The 19,580-nt window shown below is 38.0% G+C and overlaps 1 protein-coding gene across 4 annotated transcripts in view; it reads right to left on the bottom strand.

The window, feature by feature from the left end:
* DCAF6 (DDB1 and CUL4 associated factor 6) overlaps positions 1–19,580 on the bottom strand; it is a 161,155-nt gene that overhangs the window by 129,923 nt on the left and 11,652 nt on the right. For all 4 annotated transcript variants that reach the window (XM_027868427.1, XM_027868425.1, XM_027868428.1 and 1 more), the window contains exon 2: positions 3,072–3,133. In XM_027868427.1, coding sequence (XP_027724228.1) covers positions 3,072–3,133 — 62 coding nt within the window. The remainder of the gene's footprint in view (positions 1–3,071; positions 3,134–19,580) is intronic.

Here is a 19,580-nt window from a genome sequence, read left to right as displayed (position 1 = left end):
TTAGAAATATTTGTTCATGACTACTTACCCATTGGGAAATGGTTTTAATCTCAGCTTTTGGTATTAGTTTTCACTATATCTTGAATTTCAGACCCTTATCAGCAACATTTGCTATAAAGATTTTTCCCCTCAATCAACAGTTTGTCTTCTCATCCTAGTGGCAATGATTTTGTTCCCTGCAAAGATTCTTTATCATATATATATATTTTTTTACCATCAAAAATAGTGATGCTACCACATTTGGATATGGGAGAGTAGCCAGAAATGCACCAGTGAGAATGAAGATTGAAAAGCTGCTTGGTTAGACCACTATTCTCAGAGAAGAGCCATAGCTGCCAATCCATATCAGAAGAGAGCGTTTCCCCAGCGGGAGTTACCTACAGGCAGGATGGCCCACTGGATACAGCATTGGACTTGGAGTAAAGAACACCTGAGTTTAAATCTCACCTAAAACATTAGTTGTGTGACACCAGACAAATCACCTAACTGCTATGTTCCTCAAATTCCTCATAAAGAGTTCAGACTTAATGGCCTCTATTATCTTTTGTACAGCTCATAGGATCCTATGATACCATGAGTAAAGAAATCACAGTTTGGGTAAAAGAAAAAGTGATAATGCCAGAAGAAGAGAAAGCACAGCTAACTTTTTCTTCTTTAAGAATGCCAACCTCAGGGCAGCAAGGTGGTGCAGTGGATAGAGCTCCAGTCTTGGATTCAGGAGGACCTGAGTTCAAATCTGACCTCAGACACTTGACACTTACTAGCTATGTGACCCTGGGCAAGTCACTTAACCCCGACTGCTTCTCCAGTCCAAGATGGGGTCAGGGCAGAAAGATGCCTTGGTTAAGTCTGGACATTGTTTCTCAATTATTGTACACATCTAGAGAATGTACAATCCATCTTCCAAGACCGATGGAAAAGTGCTGAGCCCTAGTGCAACAAGTAGAAGGGCAAGGACAATTAATTAGAAGTGGGGCTGGGGATTTCAGGAACCAAATCTTCTCTACCTTCTTCAAAAGACTAGAAATCAATGAGACAATAACTCTGAATTTTCAAGAAGATAAGCTAAGCCCAGGGATCCAGAATGTAAATTGATGACCTCTGCTGAAAAGTTTTAATATGGATATATTTGTTTCTTTTCCTTTGTTCTCTAAGCAGCTAAGTGGCATGTTAACCCAATACCTCAGCTGTAAATAGGGCTGCTTCAAAAAGGCTAAAGGTGACAGCCTTGCTGTCACTTGCCGGACTCTTTATGTAAGCATTCCACATCTCTTTGAGATTTTTAACAACCCTACAATACTGGCTTTTCCCAGTAATCTGCAGAATGGCAACTTGTGTGATGATAAGGCAGTACAGCAGAAAGACGAAGGGCTTATTCTAGCCAAGGAGCTATCTGCAGGAGTAGAAAGAGTAGCCACCTGAGGAGCAAGAAGCAGGGGACCTTTCCCCAGGACTGAAGGAAGGAGTACCTTCCTTTAGGTGAAGGACTAAGGAGTGAAAAACACAAAGATGAAGTGGGTGACAGGGCTGAGCTGTGCACTGGAGCGCATGCGTGCGTGTGTTCGTGTGTGTGTGTGTGTGTGTGTGTGTGTGTGTGTGTGTGTGTGTAGGGGGATACTGGTGTGACCCTTACAGTGGGTTTGGTTACAACTTATGTCATTATAGCATGGTGATTTTCAATGGAACATGTCTGTACTTTAATTCCAAGGAGAAGTTTAGATGATGGAATGTCAAGGATGTAACATTAACTTCCTAATATCCAAGCGTATATTTCATTATATATCAAAATAACATATAGTACTTAAATAATTTCCTCACAATAACCCTGTAAAGGAGGTCTGCAAGTATTATTAATTCCATTTAACAGATAAGAATACTTAAAAGAGATGCAGAGAGATTAAGTGATCTGCCAGGGGCCACAAACCCAGACTCGCTGAGAGTACATATCTTAAACATAAACTTAATGTGTCCAGGGACCCAAAGCAACCATCAGTCTACCAATGGTGAGTCAGAAGACCTCCACTGGAATCCAGTTCTCCTACTATTACCATTGTGACCTTAGGCAAGTCACTTAACTCCTCCAAGCATATTCCATCACCTATAAAATGAGGAGGTTGGACCAGATGACCCAAAGGACCCTCCCACTTCTAGGATCTCTGGTGAGACTCTGACTCTGGCTCCTCAAACCCCCCCATAGCATCCGAGTGCCTCCTACCCCTGCCCCTTGTCTACTATTTTAACATATGCTCACGTTTTAGGTTCACAAATAATGAACCAAATGCCTCTAGTCTATTTACTGGTGTAGCAGAAAGAGTCCTGGATTTAAGAGTCAGAGGAAATCTGGGTTCAAATCCTCCCTGTAACATTATCTAGCTGTATGATCAATCACAAATCACTTAATCTAAGCCTCTATTTCCTTATCTGTAAATGGGGATAACACCAACCTCACAAAGATGTCGTAAAGATCAAATGAAATAATGTATATTAAGTGTTTTGCAACCCTAAAAGTACTATATAAATGTGAGTTGTCATTATCCATTCTTTTAATCCCAGACAGAGTCACCATTTTTACAACCATCTTTATCTCCAGGGGAAGAAGGTTCTCTCAGTTAGATCTCTAGGGCCCCCCTTTTGGTTTCTGTATGATGACTACTTTTTATCGAGTCAACATCTGCTCCTGGCTTTTATCTTAGAAGATACTATCTTTGCCATTATCCTTTTTCTTCTATTCTGTGCCATTCTGGGCATCATCCATTCTCTATGTACAAGGGGATAGTTCCCTGCTGCTCCACCAAAGTCCTGGTTTCCATTACATATCTCCTTTATGGCTTCAGTGCATTTTAAAGATACAGACATTTAAAAGCAACTCTCGTAAATTTCCCCTACATTTCATAAAGACCTGAAGAGTCTAAATTTATATTATAACTCAAATAGCTTTGTGTCCTGTTCCTCTCTTCTTCTACTATATGTTTAAATTAACTATGTGGCTCATCTTTAAGAAATGAAAGCATTTTATCCTACTTTCCAAAAATTAAATTTGAATCTTTTAGATATAACAAGTTAACACTTACACAGCCATCATGCACATTCAGTGTTGCTTCAAGTTTTAATCTTTGGATGAATTCTCTTCTTCCTGTTTAAAAAAAGAAATCACGTTAAAAAATAAAATATGCAGCTATTTTATAGATTTGGGGGACGGAAGGGAGACAATTTCTTTCACCCGATACTGTATTTTTGCTACTTAAATTTGTGGGTTTTACTTATGACAGAATTTTCCTCAGTCACCTAGATTAATATCATTAAGAAAATTGGAAGGGTAGGGAATTTCTGGTTGGGTAGATTAGGGAGAGGAACAGAAGCAGTAAGGACAGAGACAAACTGCCAATTTGTAGGTGGATGTGGATTGAAGAGCTGGGATCAAAAGTTAAAAAGAAGTTAAAAAAAATAAAAGGCTAGATATGAGTTCAAAATAATATATCAAGGGAATGGCATGGACCCAAAAAGCACACAAAAGTCAGAATTCAAGATAGAGCAGAAGGTCTACTATTAAATCATTCCACAATCTGGTTCCAGACCACCTTTCTGGCTGTATTTCACATTACGTTCTCTCAAAGACACTATGCTCCATTTAAAAAAGAACTAAAGAATTAGTAGCTGTTTCCAAATTCAACATATCCTCTCCCACCCCTATGCCTTCAATGTATTCCTTCCTTGCTTGCCCTAGGACTCAACTCAGGTGCCACCTCCGTCAGTGAAGCTTAGTGGTGTGTATTCCTGCCCCAAATATTAAAAAGAGCCTGGTGCCTGGTCTGCCTGCTAGTACGTTAGGAGTTTCTCTACCTGTCCTGACAAGACAGGCATGACAACTATCATCAACCCATCAATACCAAGACAATTGTTAGCAGCTTTCTTCAGTTTTACCACCCTCAGGAACATAACAATTAACAACAAATAAGTTCTAGTTGTTTGAATTGAGGAAAGTCTATAGAATAAACTGTGCCTTCCTCACTTGGCTTGAGTTAGTAGAGGAGTGGTCCCAATAGGTCACGGACTGATAAGGTAGCTATTATGAACAGCCAGTTTCTATGATTCTAAATTGACTCCTCTGGAAAAGGGAAACCACCCCCTTTTGATCGAGCAGATGCTTGGAGCCCCTTGATTCTAAAATGACTCTTTCTTTGGAAAAGGAACACCATATCCACTAACCTAGCAGAACTTAGAAGGAAACAGATAAAATATTGTTTTGCTCTCAGGGAAGGAGCTGAGATGCTTGCATCCCAGCAAGAAAATAAATGACTAGAAACAAGTGATCCAACTGGGTGAGCAGTCATAGATGGGACTTCAATTCAAGGGTCTCCCTCGGAACCTTGCTGCATCTCCTTCTTGTTGACCAAAAGAGCAGCAGCCTCCAGCTAAGAGGCAAGCAGGGCTTCTCTCGTCTTCTGGAAGATGAAGTGGTAGGTAACATTGTGGCTACTTCAACTTTTCGGTGGGCATAAGTACATTGATGGGCAATTCTTCTGCCAGACAGGAGAGTGACTACTAGTGTTTCTCCTTCCTTTTCTTGGGCTCCACCCCCTCCTGCCCCCAACTTGGAAATATGTTTGGCTTCAGGTCGAGGTAAGCCCTTCTGGCCCAAAAGACAAGGATGAATTGTTAATCTGTCATTCTCTTTCAAGAAAAAAAAATGTAAATCTTTTATTTTTTAGGATTGTTAAGGATATTTTCATTATGTAAGAGTCTCTTCAACTCCCTAACATTAACTCATCAGTATGCATGTTGTATCCTCCTAATATGAGCTTCTAGAGCAGGGGCAGGGAACATATCACCTCGAGGTCATGTGTGGCCTTCTACGTCCTTGGGTGTGGCCTTTTGACTGAGTCCAAGTTTTACAGAACAGATCCTTTTACTAAGTGGATTTGGTCTGGCCTGGAAACCCCAGGTTCCCCACCCCTGTTCTAGAGAGGAAGGACTGCTTTGTTAATTGGGGTATTGGGTTTTTTTATTTAGTTTTTATATTACACACAGAAGGCATTTAGTAGATGTTTGTGAATTTGAATTTAAAAAGCAGTTAGCCACCAAAGTCTCATGGCTTTCTTGCTGCAGAGAAATTGATGAACAGACTTCCTGGAGATGGCCAGCCCATGGTCTGTACATAGAAACAGGTCGTGTAACCTACTTAGAGTGGGAAGTGCAGTCAGAAATAAAGGCAGATTGTTGTCAGAAAATCACAAGTGTCTAGGATCATCAATCAGGGTCATCAAATCAGGCTCTGATCCTCAATCAGAGAAGCCAGATGCTAGTCAAGATCTACCACAGGGTCAATAGCTAATGCTTTACACATACAAGTGTGTAAAACAATTTTATTAGTTTTTTATGTACCTAAATATTAGTAGTATTATCAAAGTGACCCATCATAAATTACATGAGAATTACACAACAGCCAATCTAAAGTACTCAGTTTAAATTGTACTATCTGTTTATCCGTAAAAAGCAAGTTCAAAATTCAATTTCTTATAGTAATTTTGGGGGCATTGTAATCTTTGTAATTCAGTGATACTCTAGAAGTTAATGACTGCACACATTTTAAAAGGCAGTGTGGAACAATGGGAGAAGGACAGGATTTTAAGTCAGAGGATTTAGGTTGAAATCACAGCTCTGTTACTGCCTATGTGATGATAATAGGTGTCACCTCTGGGAGCCTCAGTTTTCTCATTTCTACAATGAGAAGTTTCAACTAGATGACTTTAGCGTTGCTTCTGACTCTGTGAATATGGGATTATGGTCAATGTATGCATACCCACATCCATTGTTTGTACTAGACCCAATATTTCTTTATTTAAGCCCTCCCCCCATTATCAAGCATTCACTTTTTTCTCCCCTTTACCTCCCCCATTCACTTGGGGGGGGGGGGAAACACGCCAGTGGGTAGACAAAATTCTTTATCAATCTGGAATCATGACTGATCATTTACTTGATCAAAGTTCTTAAGTCTTTCAGAATTGTTAGTTTTTACAATACCAATGTTCAAGTATAAACTGCTCTGATTTTGCTTACTTCCCTCTTTATCAGTTCATTTAGGTCTTTCTATGTCTCTTTGAAATGTTCTTTTTCATCATTTATTACAGCACAATAGTATTCTATTGTATTTATATAACACAATCTGTTCAGCCATTCCTCAACTGATGGGCACCCCTCTTAGTTTTCAATTTTTTGCCACCACAAAAAGTATTACTATAAACATCCTAGTGTGCAAACTCCACCAATGTAGGTTAAGATTGTAATTTAAAATCATACCTGGGCACTGAGGGGTTAAAGGATTGGCCCACAGTCACATAGCTGTGTCCGAAAAGTACTTTAACCCTTGTCTTCCTAACCCCAGGGCCAATAATTGGTCCACCATACTATGCTAGCTCTCAATTTTTAATAAGTTTTTTTTTTAACATACCTTGGTAATATTAGGGAAGAAACCCCTTTGTTTATAAAATACTCTTAAAAATAAGCACAACCTATGGCTTATTAACAAAGCTCTGAGCTCAGAGGGACTAGGTTCAATCTTGGAGGCTTCTCAATAATTAATTGTTTTTTGGTTCATGCCTCACCTCAGGATTTCTACTAGGAACAGAACTTTACCAGTATCTAATGGCCCTACAATTCTATGTAAGAACTTAGGCTAACAAAACATCTAATACCACTCCCATCTTGCTTTCCCTTAGGCCTCTGCATTCCTCTGGAACCTATTCTACTCCTCCAGATTTTAATCAATCAATAAACATTTATTAATTGTCAACGTGCCAGGTACTGTGCTAAATGCTGAGGCAAAAGATAATCCCTGCCCTCAATTAGCTAACAAATGGAGTAGACAGCGTGTGTGTGTGTGTGTGTGTGTGTGTGTGTGTGTGTGTGTGTGTGTGTACGCAAAGCAAGCTAGATACTGGAAAAATAGAAAATAATTAACAGAGGGAAGGCACTAGAATTAAAGGAGGTTGGGAAAGGCTTCCTATAAAAAATGGGGTTTGAGGTGGGACTTAAAAAGCCAGGAAAGTTGTTAGTCAGATAGGAGGAGGGAGAATGTTCTAGGCATGGAGGACAGCCAGAGAAAATGCCTGTAGCTAGGAGATGGAATGTCCTGTTTGTGGAATAGCCGAGCAGCCAGTGTTACTGGACTGAAGAATACACATGGGGAGTAAGATATAAGAAGACTGGAAAGATAAGAAGGGGCTAGGTTATAAAGGGCTTTAAATGCCAGAGCATTTTGTATTTGATGCTGGAGGCAATGCACTTTAGGAAAATCACTTAAGTGGCCAAATGGAGAATGGACTGGATTGGAGTCTTGAAGCAGGCAGACCTACCAGCAGGCTATTGAAATAGTCCAGGTGTGAGGTGATGAGGGCCTGTACTAGAGGTGGCAGTGTCAGAGAGAAGGGGGTGGTGTAGAGATGGTGCAGGGGTGAAAACAACAGGCCTTGGCAACAAATCTGATGGGGGGGGGGGTTTGAGAGAGAATGAGGAAAGGTGGTGAGTCAAGCACTAAAGTCACTGAGGAAAGAAAAGGCTTATCCTAAGGGTCAGTGGAGCTTTCCCAAAAGGCAAAAACCAGGTCTGCTGGGAAATCCAGAACCCTGCAACTGAAGTAGCTCTCTGTACAGGGAAGGGATAGATAAGCTTCTGTAAGTCCCTGCTCCCTGCGACCCTTCTTTTCCCTTATCACAGCAACTTCCCCACCTCCCGGTCTCCAAATTCCTGTGTTTGATTTCATTTGGCACTGCTACCTAGCAGAAGTTGAATGTGGATGTACAGGCTTCTCTCTGGGAGAGCAAGTCCCAGTCTGTGTGGAGCATCTTTCCTCACTATTTCCTAGTAAATAGGTGTTTGGTTTGTTGTTTGTTTGCTTTTTTTTTTTTTGGTTGTTTCTCATTGTTGTTATCTGTTTTTAAATGTCCCCTTCATTACCAAAAATATATTCCTTTCCTCTGCCCTAACTTAGCAACCCTTGTAACAAAATAAAAAGGGAAGAATGGGGAAGGGAGTAAAAGCAACCAAGTCTAACACCATATATTCAACATTCCACACCTAAAGACCCCTTTCCTCTGCAAAGGAAATCGATTCCTTTTCACAACTTTGCTCTAAGGTCAAGCTCAGTCATTCTATTTAGAGTGTTCTGTTTCTTTTATCGTTCTTTTCATTTAAATTGTTATGGTAAATGTTGTTTTCCAGGCTCTGTTTAATTCACTTGACATCAATTCATATCTTCTAATGCCCCTGTGAAGTTCATTTATCATTTCTTTTCTGAAATCATCATCTTTTTTTGTAATTTTTTTTATTTCAAAATTAAATACAAAATGAGAAAAGACCACGAGAATTCAATATAAAACAATAAATTTCCATTTCAAGAAAACCTGTATAATAAATACTACCCACTGTTTTCAAAGCTGCCCAGCTTTTCTTTGCTTCCTTGTTAGTTTTCTTTTGTTCTCTGCTGTGCACTTTTTATTTTATTTTTTCCCTCTCCATCCCCCACTTCCCCTAGCCTAAAGAAGGCTACAATTCAGCATGGATATATAACATACACATAGATACACAGACTCTATAAACATATATATAAGATCTTACTATGCCTACTTCCTCTATCATCTGTTTCTCTGAAAGTGGATAGCATCTTTCTTCATATGTCCAAGTCTTTCCGTGTTTTTCTAAATCAACTAGCTCATCATTTCCTACACCACAGAAATATTCCAAAGCAAACACATCCTATCAGAGAGATGAAAGTCTTCCCCCCCCCCATTTTTCTGCATTCCTTCTGTTCTTGGCTACATAGGTTTTATTTATACATGAAAATTTTAATTTGAAGTAATGGAAATTATCCTTTTTACCTTTAACTATGCTCTCGTCTTATAATATAGTTTAAGATCTGATACTGCTGAATCTACTTCTTTTACATCTTTTTTCCTGGTTTCTTTGAAGTTCCTGACCTTTGTTCTTCCAAATGAACTTGGTTATTATTTTTCTAACTCAGTAAAATAATTTTTTAGTAATTTAACTGGGATGACATTGAATAAATAGGTAAATTGTCATTTTAAAAATTATATTAATTTTACCTACCCATGAACAGTAAATATTATTTCAATGATTTAGATCTGAGTTTATTTGTATAAAAAGTTTTGTGTTTATGTTCATATAATTCCTATATCTGTTTTGGCAGGTATATGCTCAGGTATTTTATACTATCTATATATTTTAAATGGTCTAAAACAATAATGAATAATATTGTTGACCCATAATATAGTTTCTCTATTTTCTTTTGATTAAGTCTATTTTAAGTTTAACTTTGAGATCATGATCACTACCCCTGCTTTTTTTCATACTAAATACATATATTTCTAAATTTTTACATACTAAATTCTAAATTTTACATACTAAATTACATACATACTCCTGCCCTTCATTTTATCTTTTGTATAGCCCTCATTTTTCTGAAAGCAACACGTTTTCTAATTCAAATTTTTAATCTGCTCTCTGATTCCATTTTATGGGTAAATTCATCCCATTCACATTCTAACTTACAATTACTTGTTGTGTATTTTCCTCCTTCCTATTTTTCCTCCCTATTCTTCTCACCCTTTTTACCCTATCCTTCCTCACTCTTCTGCTTTACTTCTAACTACTACCTTGACCTCCTATTCCTTAACCTACCACCCCCTCTACTACCCCCTTCCCTTATCCTCTCCTACCACCCTATCCTCTTCTCTCTTCTTTCTGAATTTAGAAGACTTTTATATCCATCTGGAAATGTTGTTCCCTCTTTAACCCATTCTTGATTAGAGTAACGTTACAGCACTACCCACCCTCCCCTCTACTAGCTTCTTCTATATCAATTTTTCCTTTTATATCTCATTTGCATAATTCCTGTTTTTTATCTCTCCCTATACACTTTTTTTTAGAATCATATCATACTCTACTCAGCCCATGCCTTTCTTTCAAACTACCCAAATAATGACAATCATAAGAGTATTGCTAATATTTTCACATACATAAAGTAAACAATTTGATCTTATTGAGTCCCTTATAATTGGTCTTTAATGTTTACCTTATATTTCTCATGGATGTTATATGTCAAATTTTCCCTTAAGTTCTGGGATTTTTATCACAAAAATCTGAATGTCTTTGAGTTCATTAAATACCCCCCCCTTTTTTTCCCATTCAGGATTACACTTAACTTTACTGGGTAAGTTACCCTTGATCACAATCCCAGCTGTTTTGCTCTATGAAATACAGTATTCCAAGACCTACAGTCCTTCAATGTAGTAGCTGCTGAATCTTGTGTTACTCTTATTGTAACTCCATGATATTTAAATAATTTTTTTCTTATTTTTAATATTTTCTCCTTAACCTGGGAGCTTTAAAACTTGGCTATGATAATCCTGTAAGTTTTCCTCCTGGGATCTCTTTCAGCCAGTGATCAGTGGATTTTTTTCTATTTCTACTCTGCCTTCTTGTTCTAGAACTTCAGGGCAATTTTCCTGGATAATTTCTTGTAATATTGTATCAAGATTTTTTTTTTCATAATTTTCAGGCAGGCCAACTATTCTTTTTTTCAGTGAGGCAACTGGGATTAAGTGACTTGCATCTGAGGCCGGATTTGAACTCAGGTCCTCCTGACTCCAAGGCCAGAGCTCTATCCACTGTGCCACTTAGCTGTTTCCTAGTCCAACTATTCTTACATTATTTTTCCTTAATCTGTTCTCTAGATCAGTTGTTTTTCTGATGAGATGTTTCACTTTCTCTTCTATTTTTTCATTCTTTTGACTCTATTTTATCATTTTAGTCCCAAGGTATGGGGAATGATGTCCCAAGCCTAAGGTCCTTTTTACTGCTATTTTCTGAGTTCTGTCTTAGGGCCTCACCTTGGGCTCTCTTCTCCACTCCTAAGCCACTGCTAGGGCCTCCAGCCACATTGTCCCACAAATGATCTTGCTCCCTTCTGTCCCTCCGGGGACTGCAAACTACAACTGTCCTCACTGCCACGGAACTGAAACCAGGGACTCTGCTCTCCTAAAAGTGCCCATAGCCAACAGGGTCCCTGCCCCTCGCTACTATACTCACCAGATGTATGCTAGCTCCTTCTCCCTGCAGTCACAGCACAGAACACTTCTGTCAGCACAGCTGTGCTTGACATCCCGACAGAAGGTCCTTCAATCTTTTCCTACTCAGCCTCAGACCCCCCCACACTGTCTGCAAAATCAAAGTTTCCAAGGCTGCCTCCCAACCCAGCTGCCCCCAGGGCTTGCTGATTCTTCAGAGTACACCTGGAGGTATTTGCACTTTACTCAGGCTGAACCTCAGCCCCTAGAGATCAGGGCTTTCCTGGGGTCTTCTGTTTTACCCTGTGTATATTTCTGCTGCTCTGAGGCGATGTTCTGTCTTTGTCTATGGAGGAAATTTGGAGAGCTGAAAGTTTTGTGACCTACTCTGCCATCTTCCCAGAATCTTCTCATATTCATAATTTCTATATATTCATGTACCATTCCCCAATCAATAGACATCTACTTTGTTTCCAGTTCTTTGCTATCAAAATATTATTATAAGCATTCTAGTGTACTGTATATGGAGCCTTTATTTCTGCCTTTGATTTCCTTGGGATATACACCTAGCAGTGGGATCTCTAGTCAAAGGGAACGGATTTTTTTATTCACTTTTTATAGCAAGCTGCAAATTGTTTTCCAGATGGCTGCCCCAACCTACAGGGTATCAATGTACCCATCTTTCTACAGTCCCTCTAACAATATTTCTACCTTTGTCATCTTTGCCAATTTGCTGAATGTGAGGTAAAATCAAATGGGCCATGATAAAACCAACTTTTAAAAAAGAATTAATTTATCTTATTCTTAGTAATTTGGGGCCATTTTTCATATAGTTGTTGATAGCTTGAAATTCTACATTCTAGGGGCTAGGGGTAGGGCAGGGAGAAACTAACCCAGTAATTTTGCTGGTGGAAGATAACTTCCTCTATCAACTACTAGATATCTTAGTTTATTTTCAAATAGTGGTCTGGGTCATGAAGAAAGTTATGTGGCTTGCCGAGGGTCACATAGCCAATACTATGTGTCAGAAGTCCTATCGTTAAGGCTAGTTCTACAATCTTCATTTGAAAACTGTTCATATCCTTAGATGCGAACTCTCAATTTTCCATCCGCAGCTCTGCTTGGTTTCAACTCCATAGAACAACATGCCTCACATAGGATAAGCTGAAAGTATCAACACCATGTTAAGTGACTCAATTTTTGATGCTCCAAACCTTCCTAACTTCTTCTCCCCACTGACTGGAGGGCTGGGATCTGAACATTGCAGGTAACCTTCCCATTTTCCACAAGCAGCTCTGCTTGGTTTTGACTCCAGGGAACATCCTGCCCCTGAGCAAGATACCCCAGGTCCCCTCCCCACTCTCCTTTTCAGGTTCCTTTTCTGTATTGTCTTCCCATTAGATTTCAAGTTCCTTGAGGACAGGGAGTGTCTTTATTTTTGTATCCCTAGTATTTAGCACAGTGCCTGGCACATAGTAGGCACTTAATGTTTACTGAATTAAACTGAAATGATCACTTACCCACTGGGGAATAGCCTATGGTCTTACTATATATTTGCACTAGTTCCCCATATATCTTAGAAATATCAGGTGCTTATCAGATGCATTTGCTTTTCCCTAAATTGACAACTTCCCTTCTTATACCAGTTGCATTGATTTTGTTCATGCAAATATTATCCAATTTCATGTAATGAAAATGTGGCATTTTATTTTTTGTGACTGCCTCTATTATATGCTTGCTTAAGAACTCTCTCCTTTCCCAGAATTATGAAAGGTACCTGATTTATATTCTAGTTTTTCAGTGTGTGTGATGTGATCTCCAGTGCAGGCTCACAAGCTGAGCCCCAGCAAACCAGGAGCAGGCCTCTAAGTGACTCAATCACTGGGAGCAGTGGCGGTCTCCAGATCTCTCAGCCCACAGATGCCAAAGACAACTCAAGAAGGTCAGCAAAAAAGGTCCTTCGCACCTGCATGAGAGTGCAGTGCAGTCCAGACACAGCAAACCAGAAGGAGACCTTGGGAGTGACTGAATTAGCAACAGCAGCAGTGGTGGCTATACCTGGAGCTCTCAGCCCATAGATAGTAGAGGGGTCAAACAACTGATCAGAAGGAGATTACAGGGGTCTTTTTTGCTAGCACTGAAGCAGGACTCTGTTGCTTTGCCCATACTAAGATCTGGGTTGCAGTCCTCGGCAGCAGTCCCAGGGCAAGGAGGAACACTAGCATAGCAGAGTTTGCAGCCACAATGGAGGTGGCTTCCTCACAGTTCCACGGCAGAAAAAAGTGCTTGTGGTAGTTCACAGACCAGAGCACAGGCCAGGAGAGTAGTAAACACCTCTCCCTAGAATATACCACCTTGGAAAAATGGAAAATTTACAGGTCCCTAGAGGTATGTCTGAAAACAGCTGCACAAAACCTCTGAAGCTTGAACAGTACCCCTTCCACCCTGGAAGCAGAGCCTCACTTTAACAAAGAGTTAAAAGTCAAGTAAAAGGCTGGGAAAATGAGCAAACAATAGAAAAAAATTCTGACTACAGAAAGTTACTTTGATGACAAGGAAGATCAAAACACACACTCAGAAGAAGACAACAAAGTCCAAACTCCTACATTCAAAGCCTCCAAGAAAAATAGGAATTCGTCTCAGGCCATGGAAGAGCTCAAAAAAAACTTTGAAAATCAAGTAAGAGAGGTAGAGGAAAAATTGAGAATAGAAATAAGAGTGATGCAAGAAAAACATGGAAAACAAGTCAGCAGCTTGGTAAAAAAGACACAAAAAAATACTGAAGAAAATAACACCTTAAAAAACAGACTAGCCCAAATGGTAAAAGAGGTCCAAAAAGCCAATGAGGAGAAGAATGCTTTAAAAAGCAGAACTGACCAAATGGAAAAGGAGGTCCAAAAGCCCACTGAAGAAAATAATTCCTTAAATTTTAGAATGGAGCAAATGGAAGCTAATGGTTTTATGAGAAATAATAAAATATACCAAAAGAATTTTTAAAAATAGAACATAATGTGAAATCTCATTGGAAAAACAACTGACCTGGAAAATAGATCCAGGAGAGAGCTTTTTAAAATTGTTGAACTGCCTGAAAGCCATGACCAAAAAAAAGAGCCTAGACATCAACTTTCGAGAAATTATCAAGGAAAACTGTCCTGATATTCTGGAACCAGAGGGTAAAATAGAAATTGAAAGAATCCAATGATCACCTCCTGAAAGAGATCCTAAAATGAAAACTGCCAGGAATATTATAGCCAAATTCCAGAGTTCCCAGGTCAGGGAGAAAATACTGCAAGCAGTCAGAAAGAAACAATTCAAGTATAGGGGAGCCACAGTCAGGATAACACAAAATTTAGCAGCTTCTACATTAAAGGATAAGAGGGCTTGGAATATGATATTCTGGAGGGCAAAGGAGATAGTACTATAACCAAGAATCATCTACCCAGCAAAACTAAGTATAATTCTTCAGGGGAAAAAATGGACATTTAATGAGATAGAAGACCTTCAAGCATTCTTGATGAAAAGACCAGAGCTGAATAGAAAATTTGACTTTCAAATACAAGACTCAAGGGAAGCATAAAAAAGTAAACAGGAAAGGGAAATCAAAAGGGGCTTAATAAGGTTAAATTGTTTACATTCTTACATGAGAAGATAATATTTGTAACTCTTAAGAGCTTTCTCATTATTATGGTAGTTAAAAGAAGTATATATAGACAGAGGGTATAGGTGTGAGTTGAATATGAAGGGATGATTCTAAAAAATAAAATTAAGGGTGAGAGAAGAATGTACTGGGAGAAAGAGAAAGGGAGAGGTAGAATGGAGTAAATTATCTCACATAAAAGAGGCAGGAAAAAGCTTTTACAATGGAGAAGAAGAGGGGGGAAGTGAAGGAGAGTAAACCTTACTATCATCAGAATTGGCTCAAAAAGGGAATAACATACACATTCAAATGGGTATGGAAATCTATCTTACCGTATAGGAGGGGGAAAGGGATAAGAGAAGGGGGGGATAGATGGGAAGGCAGATTGGGAGAGGGGGTAGTGAGAAGCAAAACACTTTTGAGGAGGGACAGGGTGAAAGGAGAGAGAGAATAAAATGAATAGGGAGGAATAGGATGGAGGGAAATACAGTTAGCAATAATAACTATGAAAAAAATTCTGATGTGGGAAAAATGAGACATTAATGTACTGCTGGTGGAGTAGTGAACTGATTCAACCATTCCACTGAGCAGTTTGAAACTATGCCCAGAGAGCTATAAAACGATGTACAGCCCTTGACCGAGCAGTACCACTAGTAGGTCTGTATCCAAAAAGAGACAAAAAACAAAAAGAAAAGGGATCTATATGGATAAAAATACTAATAGTAGCTCTTTTCTGGGGGCAAAGAATTAGAAACTGAGGGAATGCTCATCAATTAGGGAATGGCTGAACAGGTTATGGTATGTGATTATGATGAAATACTATTGTACTACAAGAAATGATGAGCAGGATACTCTCAGAAAAACCTGAAAAGACTTGTATGGGCTGATGCAAAGCGAAATGTGGTATGTACAAAGTAACAGTAGTATTGTAGGAAGACCAGCTGTGAATGACTTAGCTATTCTCAGCAAAACAATGATTCAAGACAACTCTGAAGGACTTATGATGAAAAATACTTGTCATGCCCAGAGAAAGAACCGATGGTATCTGAATAGTGACTGAAACATTTTTTTTTTTACTTTTTTTCTTGAGGTTTTTTCCTCTATGTTTTCTTTCACAACATGACTATTACAGATATTACATGTATAATCTATATCAAATTGCTTGCCTTTTCAATGAAGGGGGGTGGGGAGGGAGGAAGGGAGAGAATTTGGAACTCAAAGTTTTAAAAACAAATGTTAAAAAGTGTTTTTACATGTAACTGGGGAAAAAACAAAATACCAAATAAAAGAATTTTTAATAAAAAAAAAAAGTGAAGTACCACCCCTCTTTATTGCTTTTTTTTCATTTTTTTCTCATCAGATTTTAGATTTTTTTATTCATCCAAATGAATTATTATTTTGTCTAACTAGAGTTAGTTTGTTATAAAGCGTCTCCCCTTTGGTAGTTTAATGAGTATGGCATTATATCTGTAAAATAATTTAGGAAGTGTGATTATTTTTGATATATTAGCATGGCCTAAACATCAGAAATTGATATCCCTCCAATTATTTAAATTGCGCCTTGGACTAATTCCCAGACGTTTTAAGAATTACGTAGTTATTCTAGAACTTCCCTTTCTATTTCTTCATGGATTTGGTACCTGGTCTGTAGAAATGCTGTTGGTTTTTGTAGATTTATTTTGTATTCTATTATTTTCCTAATGTTATTTTCACAATTCATTCCTTTGCTCTCATTCTCTGTAATTTTCTGAGTATTAATTTTATCTGTAGAATATCAATGTTTATTACTTCTTAAATTTCTTTTCTATCATATTGTTATCACTAGCATTTCTATTCCTATGTCAAGCAAGAGTAGAAAAAGGGATTATTCTTGTATTATTCCTGTATTTACTGAATAAAGTTCTGTATCCTTTTTTTTTTTTAAAGTTCTGTATTCTTTTAAAGGTACCAAGGTCAACTCAAATCTGTGAACTTGATTATCAATGTGATATCAGTGATACTAACTGCTACTCCATTTCCAAAGCTGAAACTTTAAATCACTGCCAGAACAAAAGGCCACATCAAAGGCACCAAGGACCAAGGTCAAAGTGGAAAAAAAGCATACTACTCCTGGGGCAAGCCTGGTCACATATACTACGGTAAAGTTAAACTTCTTTAAATAGTCTTTTTTGCTGCTTCAATACAACCTTGTTTCTACTATCTTTATTATTTACTGAGAATATTACACTCAGTTCCTTACTGTATGTCCTTTAACAAATACTATTCCTTGTCAAGTCTATTCCTTGGTGGAAGAGCCCTGTGTTTTACTCTTTTTAAAAAACTAATTATAAATAAAAATTTAACACACATTTATCTTTATGATTTAATAATAATCTTATATTTTGTTTAATTTATACATTTTTTAATTTTACATACAAAAAGGCTTTGGCAGTCCAAACTTTAGTAGCAGTTTTTGTTTCTTTTTTAATGTAATCTTCAATAATTGAATTTAAATATTAAAAAGCATTCCTACAAGTTGTAGTCATAGCAAAATATTATCAATAGCCCAAATAGTATTATCTAGTCCTATTAATATTTTGTTCATTGAAGTGTAATGTCATTTGGGTTATTTATAACATCATTTGACAATGTGACAAACTGAATAGGAATTAGCTGTCTCTCCCTGAATGAACCCCAGCACCTAGCATAGTACATGGCATGCAGCAGTTTCTTAATAAATAATTATTGAATGATTGATGAATGGTATAGGAAGGGGTGGCATGGTACAGATGATGTAGAAGGCACTCTTAATTATACATTATGCCAGAGTTTTGTATTTTTAGTTTTTATTCTAGTAATCTTATCTGTGGCCCTGTTTATATGAACTTGCCTCTTAATTTTTTTTTTTTTAACAAAACATCAGTGAGGTCTGTAATTGTATTCTGATTGGCTTTGCTATATCCTCTAGCCTCCTGTGGTAAGAGGTAGGGATCAACTTTGGAATCAGGAGCAGGGGGCCACAAGCATCCCTTTTCTCCTTACCAAACTATAATTTGATGAATTTGCTGAGAGTTCTTACTTACCAATGCCAGCAGAAGTCCCAAAGTTCTTCACTTGGCCCTGTCACATTTGGTTTGCAGGAAAAGTCCTTAATCTTAATTGTCTAAATGTACAGTTCTCAAAATGGACAACTGAATACAGTAATATGTATCATTAACTTATGTATATTTTATTCTTTTCAAAGAAAACATAAGGAATAGCTCATAATTAGGCATCTGCTCATATTCAGACCAATTTACCTATTATAGCAACTGATCTATTTGTGTTCTTAGAAACAATCCCCTTGCCCAAATTTTTTAAAGCATGTCAGGGCTTTCAAACCCATTAAGATTTTTGGCTCTGGTGTTAGGCAAGCAGGATAAACAAACCAGTGCACAAGAGAGTTATATACAACTCGTATCTGCTTTTCTCTTTAGTTCTCATTGCCCAAAGTAATGTATGTACAACACACACACACACACAACACGTTAGGACCCTTTAACATGCTTAAAAATTGCTGAGGACTTCCTAAAGAGCTTTTGTTTATTCAGATTATATGTATAAATTTTTACTTATTAGTAATGAAAATGTCTTACTATTATTATGAAAATAGTTTTGAACTTGAAGACCCCACTGAAAGGGTCTTGGAAAAAATCCAGGAACTTATACTAGCCGTACAGTTATAAATGAGATATTTTGGGTTTAGAGCCTAATGTTCTATCATTCTTTAATTCTGGACTCTGTAATCAGTATGCCTTTAAAAACCACTTACTGCCCTTGCTTGGTTACCAGATAAGTTTTGTATTTTAAAAAAAACTCCAAACCCTAGATAAACTAAAAGGAAGAAAGTAGGTATCTGTTCTGAGGCCTGGCCAGCACCAGGGTCATCAGTAGAAAGAAGGGGGTTGCCATATCCAAAATCTCTGAAGCACAGGCCTAATAGACCAAGTAGGGGGAAAAATCTAAGGTGGAATTGGGGCTGTTTCTTAATTTTTGAATTGCAGTACAATCCAACATGTGTTTATTCTGGAATTTGAACATAAATTGATCTTATAGCCTTTTTATTAAAAATCACCAACTTTTGTTTAGAAACCAGATCAAGTTGTTAAAATTACATTCTGATTTCATGAGCGCTAAATTAGCATGTAAGGGGGGAAATGCAACAACCAACCAGAAAAGGTTATCTACAGAGGACTGTATTTTTAAATTTACATTAACATTTTTATGTTATTGATGCTCACTTCCCTTTCTATGTCACTGTTACTTCTCAGGACTCCATCTCCCATTCCACAAAGAAAGTCCTCACTTGGAACAAACAAGTAATTAAGCAAAACACATTAAAATATTGGCCACATTCAGAAATGCATGGACATACTACATCTGGGAGTCTACTGTCTCCCTACCAAAAAGGGAGCATGCTTCACTACTGTTCCTCTGAAGATATGGTTCGTCACTGCATCATCAGTGTTAATACTGATGTTGATTCCTTTATATTGTTGTGTTCATTGCACAGCTTTTCTCCTGGTTCTATTTACTCATAAAATAACTATTCTTTAGTAACAGCAACCCATCTTTGACAGGTTCGGGGTCCAAAATGAGTAAAAAGGTATACTGGGATCCAAATCAATCAAGAAGTATTTACTGCACCAACTGAGAGGGATGCCCAGGCCTCAAATTCCAAATTTTGACAGGACCCATGATTTCACAGTTGTAGAGAACTGCTAGAAATCTAGGGGAAACTTCCTCTACCTTCTCCTCAATACATAGTTTTAGACAGTGGCCTAAGGTGCTCAGTGGTTGGCCCATGGTCCAATAGTCTTGACTTCACTAGGGCCAATTCTCTA

This window comes from Vombatus ursinus, unplaced genomic scaffold (genome assembly GCF_900497805.2).
Source record: "Vombatus ursinus unplaced genomic scaffold, bare-nosed wombat genome assembly UNPS02014789.1, whole genome shotgun sequence".
NCBI lineage: Eukaryota > Metazoa > Chordata > Mammalia > Diprotodontia > Vombatidae > Vombatus > Vombatus ursinus.
This window is presented reverse-complemented; position numbering and strand designations above follow the sequence as displayed.